The 12,066-nt window shown below is 41.9% G+C and overlaps 1 protein-coding gene across 1 annotated transcript in view; it reads right to left on the bottom strand.

Moving 5' to 3' along the window:
* LOC120753503 (probable RNA-binding protein 46) overlaps positions 1-12,066 on the bottom strand; it is a 31,741-nt gene extending 19,675 nt beyond the window's left edge. The window contains exons 1-2 of the mRNA XM_040065784.2: positions 11,483-12,066; positions 10,904-10,991 (exon numbers count right to left, since the gene is read on the bottom strand). Of these exons, the coding sequence (XP_039921718.1) occupies positions 10,904-10,991; positions 11,483-12,025 (631 nt within the window). The 5' untranslated portion in view covers positions 12,026-12,066. The remainder of the gene's footprint in view (positions 1-10,903; positions 10,992-11,482) is intronic.

Here is a 12,066-nt window from a genome sequence, read left to right as displayed (position 1 = left end):
CTGGTATGTCAGTCCTCACCGAAGGGCTTGGAAAGATCAGACACAGTCCCTGCTCAGTTTTTTATTTCTCTGCAAATATTGTCAAAAATACTTGAATTTATGGTAGTTTCTGTGAAAATCTTAGACCGTATCTTAGCATTGAAACCCAACAAGTGTTAAACGGTAAAGTCTTTGGTCATACCAGATCTGACCTAGACATTAAGTGGAAGTTTATCAGGGAGTCTGAAGACTTTTATATCACATTAGCTTTTGAATATTAGATAATTCTGGAAATAAATTCTATTGAGTGCAACAGTGGACAAGAAGATTTCATTCTACTTTTCCTAAATTGAAATATTTAAAATACCTTTTGAGTAATTTGAAAAGTGGAAAGAGTTCAGTCTTTCTTTAGGTTGCCTATACTTGGTTTTGAATTCCTGCTTATACTAATAATCCTAAAAGGCATCGATGTATCCAGTTCACATCCTCTTAATTTGCAATCCAATCATCGTAAGCTGCTAGCTAGCTTTTAAGTCAAGAAGATCAACTGTCAGTACCAATTGTAGTTGAACAACTTACAGTGCTTCTGTGTAATTTTCTGTATTAGGGATATAGTGCTCTGCTTGGAGACAAAATTAAGAAAGCCTGAAGCAATGCCACTTGTAGTTTTGGGTGTTTCTTTCATTTATATATATACACACATTTTTATATATTTGTCACTTTTACACGCATAGAATCCCGCAATTTCTCTTTGAGGTTTCTTATGGTATTAAGTACAGCCAACAGAATAGTTTTTAAATGCTTTTCTGTATCTAGATATTGTCTTTCCTATGAAGCCTAGTGACAAAATACTGTGGTGAAAAACTAAACTAAGAATCACTAATTACATTGTGGGCAGCTATATACTATAGTAATAACTATAGTACTAACTATCAAATCGGTGTTATGCAGTTTAACTGTTCCTTCCATTTCTGGTTAGATGTCACAGCGGTGAAACAGGAATTCAAAATCAAGATTTCGAGACCTACTGAGCAGTTACATCGACTTAGTGAATATCTGACTTACTCGTTCTTTAAATGCGAGTTCCACAGTTCACAACTTGCCGGAGACGGTGCATTTTCCTGACTCTAAGAGAGCCACTAGGTGGGAGTATGTTATCTTAAAAGGCGCCTGGTCAGCCACGGCAGTAGACATTCTGGAGGAGCTCCTCTCCTCTCTTGTCCTGGCAGCAGGGAGATGTTGCAACTCTCTTCACACCTTGGCGAGTTGGTGGTGATCGATTTGGGGTTTTTCGGCGCTCATCTCCACACTGGACGCTGGGGAGACACTGCCTGCCTCACTGCACCTCTGGCCCAGGAGGATGTGAGCTGGGTCAAGCAAAGGCAAAGACTTCATAGAATGATAATAGCGTATGCTGAGTTGGAAGGGACCCACAAGGATCATTGATTCCAACTCCTGGCCCTGCACGGGACACCCCATGAGTCACTCCCTCTGCCTGAGAGCATTGTCCAAACGCTTCTTGAACTCTGCCAGGCTTGGTGCTGTGACCACTCCCCTGGGGAGCCTGTTCTAGTGCCCAGCCACCCTGTGGGTGAAAAACCTTTTCCTTAATATGAAACCTAAACCCTCCCCTGACACAGCTTCAGGCTATTCCCTCAGGTCCTGTCACTGGTCACCACAGAGGAGAGATCAGTGTCTGTCCCTTCTTGTCCACTCCCAATGAAGCTGTAGATCACAATGAGGTCTCCCCTGAGTCTCTTCTCTAAGCCAAACTAAGTGATCTCAGCCGCTCCTTGTATGACTTCCCCTCCAGACCCTTCACCATCTTCCTGACTCTTCTTTGGACACTCTCTAATAATACTACAAGTGCCACCCTTCAAAAAGTATATCTCATATCCAGACAAGGAACACAAGCTAATTACGTAGGAAGCCCCGAGGACCCAGGTGAAAAAAGATTCAGAGGATCACCTTGCTAACATAAAAGCTAATAATAACAATAATAATATTTTTTTTTAAAAAGCGCCTTGTTAAAATATATTTAAAAGTCAGGCATTTGCCAGAGAGAGAACTGAAAGGTGATTAAGAAAGGGTGTTTTGAGGAATTAGGCTGTAGGGAAAAAAAATTTATAGCAATATTCAACACAAAAGTGATGGAGCTGTTTTCAAAGTAAGCTAGGGTTTGGTGTGTTTTTTGGTGTGGTTTTTTTGTGTGTGTGTTGTTTGTTTTGTTTTTTTTGTTTGTTTGTTTTAAGGAACAGAGCCTTGCATTAGTCCTAAACTGAGAATACAATAAAAGGAATTTTAGCACAGATGATTAAATTCCAAGTAATGACTGAAGGATATATGTGTTCAGCTCTAAAGATCCAGGGTGATACTGTTGGACCAAGAAGAGTAATGTGTAGTAAATTTTGGAGGGAAGCCATGATACTAGAAAGACGGTGCCAAATGAGCTATTTCCCAAAGTACAACTTTGTGGAAACAGCAAAAACCTCTGATTTTCACATGAGTATCTGAGCTGTGGGACTCTAAGTGGAAAAAAAGTAACACGAATGATTATTCACTGTTCCCTGAAGTACAAGAAGGGGAGGGACAGCTAATGTAAGGAAAACAAATTTTTTAAAAGTGCTTTTTCATATATCATAATTTTTCTTGCCATAGAGCCTGTCAAAGGTAATGCTGATAAACTAAAAATGGAGTAAGATAAGTTCACACAGGGTAAGAGTATTAAACATGATGAAATGAATGCAAGCCCTAAAGCTGGAAGTTTGTAAATTGTAAACTTCTGAGAACATGTCCAGAATCCATCTGCACCTGTACCCTGTATTCAAGTGTTCACTGTTGCTCATTGATGGAGAATGATACTTTGCTAAACTGACTTTCAGATATTGCCAAGGTCATTCCCTCTTTCCTCTGATGGTAAAAATTTGGCTCAAAGTGCTCAAAGGTAGTAAAGTTGCTAACAGTATCTGCTTGTCTTGTTGCAGCTCTAGATTGACAGTCTAGTTTTCCTAAATAATGATGGGAGTAGTTTTGTTCACAGAGAAAATCTCAGAAGCCACCTGAAGGGTGCATTGCCTAGGCCAACAAAAGGTTTGGAAGAAACAATGGTGGCAGTGCAAAACCATTTGTAGACAGCTGCCTGAAAAGATTTGAAAAACTACAAAGGGAGAAAAAAAAAAAAAAAAAAAAAAAAAAAAAAAAAAGAAAAGAAAAGGCTGCAAAGTTATTGACATGTTTGATTTTTTTGAATCATACTTCTATGTAAAGTTCATTATTACTGGGGGTTCATTTCTGAACATCATTATTAAATTTTCACAGGTACAAGATTTTGGAGAAGTCAGCAAATTGGTGGCAATATTTCATATTTAATTTTGCTCTCTGTGAGGACAGTAACAAAGCTATTGTTGGTTTTAGCTGAAAGAAACATAACCCAGTGATGCTATTGTAATAAAGAAGCCTGGAATACTACTTAATTATAGATGTAATGGGATAACTTTTAACTACGCACTACTAATGATGCAGCTTTTTTTAAAAGGAATTTCTCTTACTGTTTTGTTTTGTTTGTTTGTTTTTAATTAGGGTCAAATATTTTTTGTATAGATACCTGGCTCACACCTCAGGTTCCCTTCTTGCTCAGTTATACACTGAGCTCACAATTAAAATAAAAAATCCACTGTCTTTCCCATAAGAACAGACTGTCGTTGCAAGCACAGATTTTTATTTAATTGCAGCATTTAGTACTGTCTGTTAGAGAGCTTTTAATGCAAAGATTCCCCAAAATGAAAAATGCAAACTAGAAAATTACTGAGGGAAAGTAGCTTCTATAACTGGTTTGGGTGGATATTTTCAGCTTGCTAGTAAAAATCTCTTTGCAAGTCATAAAAACCTCATTACAATTTTGAAACACATTCATGACTATGCATCAGCTCTACTGCCTGTGCAGTTCCCAATGCTTTAAGAGTATTAGTTACTGGAATTGCTCAAAGACATCAGAAACAGAAATGCTCTGTTCCTTGTTGGAATTTCAGTTCATCAGGCAAGAAGACTTAGTGCTTTCTCCAGGCAAGTTTTTGAAAAGATGTTATTCCCAGCCTACACCCTGTCTGTCAATACATGATGAAATTGTCATTCTAAAATAGTTACTTTCTTGCATACAGTGTGACCAAACCTACTTGCTGAAGGAAATTTGGAGTAGTAACTAAAAGAATACAAACATCTGTCTTTACCATGCAATCATCTGTGATAAATGGCTGATGTACTGGATGAAGAAATGTTATTTTTACCTGTTCGTTAAGGCCATGTCCTAGTTTATTACATGTTTGGATTTCCAGAAGAGCTGAGGTTTGTCTACATCCCAAGGTTGATGAAAAGATGAGTAATGGGATGTGGTAACTTGACTGTGGATATCACAGGCTACATCTTCATGTATACTTCAGGGCATTGCAACCTTACACACTGGACAGTGTGAGATGATTTGCAGCCCTAAGTGAGACCTTCAGGCTCCTCGTCCAAAAGCTGAAATATTGGAAGGGACTCCTGAGATACTGTCAGAGCTGCAACCTCACCCATGAATAAAATGAGGCTTGGGATGGAATTGAAACAGTCTCGAGCGTATCTGCATGATTCAGATCTCTCGCTTCAGGTGAGCAGGTATGACTGCAATACAGGACAGGGTCATGAAATATTGTCTGTTCAGGCTCCAAAAGAGACAGAGCTGATACAGATGGTGCTGAACTGAACAGCCACCTTCCCCTAGGGCTAAACGCACTGCTTCATTTTTCACCGCCATGCTGTTTCTGGTTCTGGAGGCAACCAAGTCAACTTTGGCTCCAGGCTACTTACACAGCGCGTAATCACATCATTTAGACACTAAATGAAGTGGTTGAAACCAGGTGCCTCCCTTCTCCTGAATATTCACTTGGAACTGCCTACAATCCAGTCTGCAAATATAAATGGCGAAAGTTACTCTGTTTAATATCTAACTCTAGTATTTCCAGCAGGAGTATGTGAAACTCCTCATTATCTTCACATCCACATCTCTTCACTTTTGATTTGAACTAACTACTAACTTTTTCCTACTGTGTAGGAGTAACAGACCCACCCCTCCATCTGTTTACATGCAGTACTAAATGGAAACGTGCAAGTACTTCCTGCGAAACTGCAAGGAACATGGGTGCAAATCTAAGTTAGGTCTCAGCCTGTGCACAAACAGAAGATAAAGTGGCTTGGCAAGTTTAGCAGAGCATAACCTCTCATTTGAATGTATTCTTAACTACATACTATAGTATGCCTTCTTAGCCTCACAGAACTCTGGTTTCACAGGCAGAGAAAATGCCTTCTGGGGAGGAACCATGCATCTAATTTATTGTGTATGTCCAATGCAAAAAACCTACAACCTTATGCAAATATTAACCAAGTCCTGGAGGTAGCCAGAGAACAGAGAGATTATTATCGTCCTGGTTACAGAAATGGGAAAGAATTAAAAAGGAGACACTGTAGCCAATAGTTTGGGAGGTACAGCAAGTTATCTGCTTTACCTAAGAGGAATTGTTATAATGAAAGCAACAGTGCAGTAAAGAAGCAGACCTCTGATCAAACCTAATAGTCTCTCTTATTTCTACCTGAAAATTTTATTAATGACTTCCACAAATGTCCCAATCTTATCAGTGTCTGACTGCATCTAGAGATCTGTTTCCCATTCTGAATGTCACTGGGGCCAATAGACCATGAGAAATGACAACCTCCTTTGGAGATCCCAAACAGAGCCTGTTCCAACACAGAGTGGACAGAGAGACATTTTGCCCTTCTAACTCAAAGTCACACATGTTGCCTGACTTGATTAAAATAAGAAATTAATTATCACTATCCAAACCGTGAGACTAAAAATAGAAAAGGTGAAGGGTAACAACTCTGTAGCGTTATCCAAAGTATCATGAAGTCCTGCAGGATGGACTAAGAAGGTCCTAGGAGCAGGTCTCCCAAATCCCCAGAAATGCTGTAATCATCACAGTTTTTTCCACTCTTTGTAAACAGATATTGCTGTTTCCATTCAAAGTGCAGCTCAGTCAGGACAGGGCTCAAGGTTTTGGGTAACAAATGGGGATGTCTGCATTAAAATTCTGGCCAGGGTTATCAGCTAAACAAGGTCACCAAATAGGTTTGCACATTTGTACACGGTCATCCATGTTTGCGTGATTCCAGTTACAGCGCCTGGCAACTGGTGCTCTCTTGGAGCATGCCTTGGGTCAAGGCAGGCCGGGAGGGGATACTCATAGCCATTAGAGGTGAAACGGTGGAGTGGTTCAGCTACACACGAGTCACAGTGTACCACCACATAGTCAGAAGATGGACCACCACCCATGTTATTTACTAGGTTAGATTACGGCCTGTGGCATTGATGGCATACTTCAGTTTGAGGGAAGGTAAGTTAATCCTTTGAATCTCTGTGCTAACCTGCAACACCATTGCAAGCCTCCTAAACTCCAGCTGGGCACAGGAAAGCAGACACAACACTGTGCCTTGCATACCCAACTAAGTAGCATCTGAGTCTTCAGGCACACACTCTGCATTCACTGACTAGACTTCCACCACACTTAATACGCCCTGCCCTTGCAAGTAAAATAAACCTGCCTGTCACATTCCCAGTGCTTTGTTCAGACCAAGCACCAAGTTGTAGGTGTTGTGATGCAGTTGTAGGGCACTGTGCAGCTGATTTGCTCCAAATCATACTATCACAGAGCAGCCACTGACAGTTTTGCAGTTTACAGATACACAGTACAGAAAAGGCAACTTCTGAAACAAAGCCACACAGCTAAACGAAGTTCTCTTATAAACAGGGGAAACATAAAAAAGCTACAGAAAATCTTACAGAAAGTTGTCTGCCCTGTGAGACACAAAACCAGTAACTCCAACTCCCCAGTTGTGTGACAGAGAACTGTGGTACTGCAATCAATGTAATTCTGACTTAAGCCTCCTCTGAGCACTCAGGACCACATCCTAAATATTCTCTTGCCTTCAGAACTGAAGCTACATCACAGAACACACCATAATAATTTTTTTTGTTTAGAAATTATGCCAAAAAAAAGCGCCTTCGAATACTTTCAGTGTTCCATTTGTAGAGCAGAGGAGATTGTTTATTCTACCAGCTCTAAAAGACTTTTGTAAGGCAGACAAGAGACTGGAATGCACTACAGCAAAGAGCCTCAGCTCTTCTATCTTCACTTCCCATCGGAAAGCTCATTCATGACAGTTAAGTACTCAGATGAATCAAGTCCGAAGCTATTACAAAGCATAATGAGGAAATGCTCCGAGTCACCCGAGAACTTTAATTTCAGTGGATAAAGGAGCTGTTAACTAATGACTGTCTAACATGGTTCTGTATCATCCAGTGGCATGTGATGCTTTATTTAATGTGAGAACATGCAAAAAATAATACAGCACCATATAATTTCTAGAGATCACAGTTCTAATTTCTTGTTGCTGCAGTTTGCATTCTAAAACCTGTCTGGACGATGTCAAGCCACATACAAGTTTAATTCCCTCTTCCCTACCCCTTCAGACTTTAACAAGTATTGCCATGATTTTGTTTTCATTAAAAGCCTCAGTGGTATTAATAAGTAGCATTCTCCTTTAGCACAGGAGAATGCAGAGTGAAATCAAGCAGCAGATGACTGTTCACAGCAGAATGAGTAATCATTTATGTTCCAGGCTAAAATTAAATGCAAACAGAAAACCAGAAAGCACACTGTTCTAATGTCTTCATTTAGTAACTTACCTTTTTTGTTCATTTCTTTTAAACAAGGGTTTTCTAAAAGCATTTTGAACCTTACTCATTTTATTTTTGTTTTCCTTGGAAAGCCTAAAGCGAAACATCTATCCTTCAAACTTGATGTCTTCACTACTTGCCTTTTCCAGTGGCACAGAGTGATGGTTATACTCCTTCATGACGTATTCTGGTTTAACCACACAGCTTTTCAAAACAGCCCCCACTAAAATGAGCTGTGGCTCTGGATTTACACTCCCCATCACCATCACTTAGAGTTACCAATGAACAATTTCACTTCTAAGCACACACATTTCCCCAACAGCTGAATTGCTCCACAGTTTTCCGTTTTTCTTAGTACAACTAGCTCCTTCATTTCAATGGCATCACAGTTGAGCTCAAGTCTGAAATGCAATGCTCCAGCTAGTGCTTATTTTTACTCAAGTAATTACAGAAAAAAAAGTTGACACTGACATTTACCAAAATATTTCAGAGCACAAACACCACCCGCTGAGCTGAACATGAAAATTCATGCCTGCTAGTCTTGTTTTTCTCCTCAGAGTATGACTGATTTTACTCATGCCTGACTTAAACAAAATTTCCAGATCTTTGCTAGACCTATAGTTGGTAGGAAAAATGCCTAAATATGCAGCTGAATTTCTGCTCCTATGCCCACATAATTACTTGTCTTTGATGAAAGAATACAGCAAGACATTCTAGACCATTTCATCTTGTAAATTTAGAACTTTATATGCTGAAAGAAAATTCTCTACTAATACATCTGAAAGCCTGCAAGGAGGAACTGCTTTCATTTCTTATGTAGACACCTATGAATTTAGTCAATCTGGATGCTTTTTGCTCAATAGTGTTAGCAGTGCAGGAGCACTGGTCCTTTGATAGTGAAGCTAGAGCACAAACATTTCTCTGCCTTCCAAAGTCACACATGGGATTCGGTTACTGGTCATGACCCCACTGTTTATTGTATATGTGGATCGTAAGAATTACTGGAATTCTTATAAATCCCAATTAAATAAAAGGTAAAAGAAAAACCCACCTGTAATCAGACACCATGTAACTGCATGTTAATGGCCTGTTCAGCACCCTACTGGGATATCTTAGAGTAATGCTACAGCATTATACTCAATTTCAAGAGGTCAGTAGACATTTTTAAATGAATAAAATCTATTTATACAATTACAGTTATGACTACAGTTCATGCCTTATTCACAGCAAGTAAAAAACCACACTGGAGTTTATTTAAATATTACTAATGCATACACTATGAAAAAGTAACTCATGTTAATGAAAAAAACCTTCATTTCAAAAGTTTACCAGAAACAGTTACACAGAGCAATTGCATTCTTTCAAAGCAGAATAGAAGTTGTTTACAAGGATCCAGCAGTAATTAATATCCAGCTGCTCAGAGCTGGGCTGCCGATTGAACATGTAGTGAAAGCGGGGCTGAAATCCCCTCTTATTTGATGGCAGCAGGAGTCATGCTGCTCTTTCCTATGAGCTGGAATTTCACCCCAGTCTTAACATTCTTGGTCAGTTATGATGGAGCAGCCAGAAGATGACAATTAGAGAGTAGCCAAGTAGACTCTCAGTTCTAAAAATCCAACCTTCAAGCATCTGTAAGGTCTAGGGGAAGGAGGAGGGGGTTTATAGCACAGTTAAAAGGAGTCTTTCTAAAAATGGACAAGCGGCCGTTTCGGCAACAGAGCTGATGGCAGGACACTGCCCACCATTAATAGAAGTAAATCTGAGGTTGAGTCCTTGGTGAAAATACCATCATATTGGCCTTTAGCTAGAAAGGAAGGCAAGCACAGCACGTGAACAAGTAAGCACAGGTATGCACACACAAGGCATTCCAGAAGCTGAACAATTCTCAGCATACATAAAAGACCTTGCTAAGAAGAAAAAAAAAAAAAGCAAAGGTTTCTAGCATTTAAATAATTGCCTACATGAACTTGATTTCAAATCCAACTTTACACATTCTCGATAAACTGAAAGGCCCCAGCATTGAAGATAAAACATTTCTAGCACCAGCTACTGGCTGAAAGTGAATACTTACAAGAGATGAGTATAGGAAGACATGTTGTCTTTCACTGAGAAAGTGTTTTAAGGCAATATCCAAAATCACAATATAGCCACCATAGAAACTGCTCCAATGATCCCTGATACTTTACAGCACCTACACAGGTTCCACTGCTGAGGAATGGTAAGAACTAATTGGGTGTCTGTCCTCTTCCTCCCTGCCATGTGCCCAGGAATGCTGGAAATTTCCCAATATCTGTACATCACTAGTTGACATAAAGCAAGCAAATTTCTTCCTATAGCTCCTAAATCCCTCTGTAGCCATTTATATTAGCCATATTACCCCCTATCACTGGCAAGGAAATTGGTGAGGAATTGCCATCTTTCCTTATCACTAACCCAATTAAAAAGTTGTTCAATAAGGTAGCAAGTGTTTACACAATTAATACAAATTACAGATTTGTGAACATTTCCCAAAAAGGAAATGACTTTAACTGAGCACATCTGCAGGACCAGATGTGCTCCTGCAGTACCCAGCTCAGGGTTGGTTTTTCCTTTTTTGCTCTCAAAAAAGAGTAAATTTACTTGCATTTCCACCAGGGAGTATTTTAGGAATGGAGACAGTAATTCCTGAATATACATTATATCTATAAAAGGGAGAGGTAAGCAGTTTGTTCTCCATTTCCATCACTTTGTGGAACTCCATCATCCATTTTTATTAATAGCTATGGCACCCAGGTATGCAGCTAAGAAACTGAAGAATATGAAGGATGTTATTAGAATCATTTTTGGCTAAAGACAAGGAGCAGAACTGCATCGCAACCCTACTTTTTCCATGATTTAAGGTGTGTTAAAATATACCAAGATTTTCAGGAAATCTGTTATTTGGCTTACACAGTAAGCTATGCCTTGTGCACTGTGTTCTAGACAAAGTTGCATTTTTAAATGGTGCACAAAGTTAAGAAATGTTACATGATGCCAGTGAGTAATGTGTGCTTTCATAAATACAGTACTATACATCCTATATACAGACGCTGGATGGAAGCCTCCAGGAAGGCTGTTAGCCAGCCATCCACAGAAAGAATGGAATGAAGATGGTGGGGAGTGTGGTGGAGGGTGCCACACCTAGGCAGACTATTGACGCTACTCCCAGAAGCACCGATGCGAGCACGCTCCTCTGGTCCCGTATAATCATCTTCACAGTCTCACAGAACTGGAAAAAAAAAAAAAAAAAAAAAAAATAAAATAACAAGTGCAAAAGATGAGATTTAAAGAGGAAAGCTTTGGCTGCAGAGCAGGCAATTCCCGCTCTCGGGACAGAGCAGTGGTTGCTGCCCCAGCTCTCACACGGGCTCCCCAGAGGGAGGGGAAGAGGGAAGAGCTGGGCTGGCACCGCATCGCTCCCAGCATCACCCCCGGTACTGCCTGTGGCTCCGGCTAGAACCTGTAGTTTCACAGCATTTTAGAAGCTTATTTGATTGTTCTACCAATTCAGCTTCGCTTTCCTCGCCGCTTGAAGCCAGCTGAGGCCAGGCTCGCCGCCGTCCCGGCGGCACTGCCCGCAGCGGAGAGAGCGGCGCCAGCGGCGGCCGGGCCGGCGGCCGGTACCGGCACCCCCGCCCGGGGCCCGCGGCGGCGGCCGGCCCGGCTCCGGGGAGCGGGGTCGCCGGGGGAACGGCAGCGCCGTCGCTGGCCGGGCCGTACCTTGTCGGTCTGGAAGCTGACGGGGGCTCCGTATCGGCAGTAGGTGACGAAGTGCTCGCAGTTGTTCCAGAGGAGGCTATAGGCCGTGGCGCCCACCAGCTTCTCCGCCCGGCGGGCCGCCTCCTCGCTGCCCAGCACCTGGTCCTTGAAGAGCCGGTCCATGTGGTTGACCAGGATGCTGCCGCCGTAGGCGAAGTCCTCCACCGTGTCCACCCGGACGCTGGCCGTCCTGGCGATGACGCCCAGGATGAGCCGCTTGTTGGTCACCACCTGCTGGATCTGCCGACGGTCGCCGGTGATGGAGGGCAGGATGTCGGGCATCAAATGCGCGACGCGGTTCTCGCCCAGGTAAATGCCGAAATGGATGAAGAGGGTGCGGGGCACCTCCAGCAGGTCTCCTCGCTTGAAGCAGCTGGTGTCGTAGTAGCCGGGTGCGGGCGGCGGCGTTTCCCCGCCGGAGCCCGCGGGCAGCGGCCGGAGGTGGACGAGGAGCATCAGCTTCTCCAGCAGCAGCGACGCCGCCTGTGGCACCGGGTTCTTCATGGTCGGCGGGGAAAACCCTCGGCGTCTCCGAGCAGCTCCTG

The sequence above is a fragment of the Hirundo rustica genome, chromosome 5, assembly GCF_015227805.2.
Source record: "Hirundo rustica isolate bHirRus1 chromosome 5, bHirRus1.pri.v3, whole genome shotgun sequence".
NCBI classification, from domain to species: domain Eukaryota; kingdom Metazoa; phylum Chordata; class Aves; order Passeriformes; family Hirundinidae; genus Hirundo; species Hirundo rustica.
This window is presented reverse-complemented; position numbering and strand designations above follow the sequence as displayed.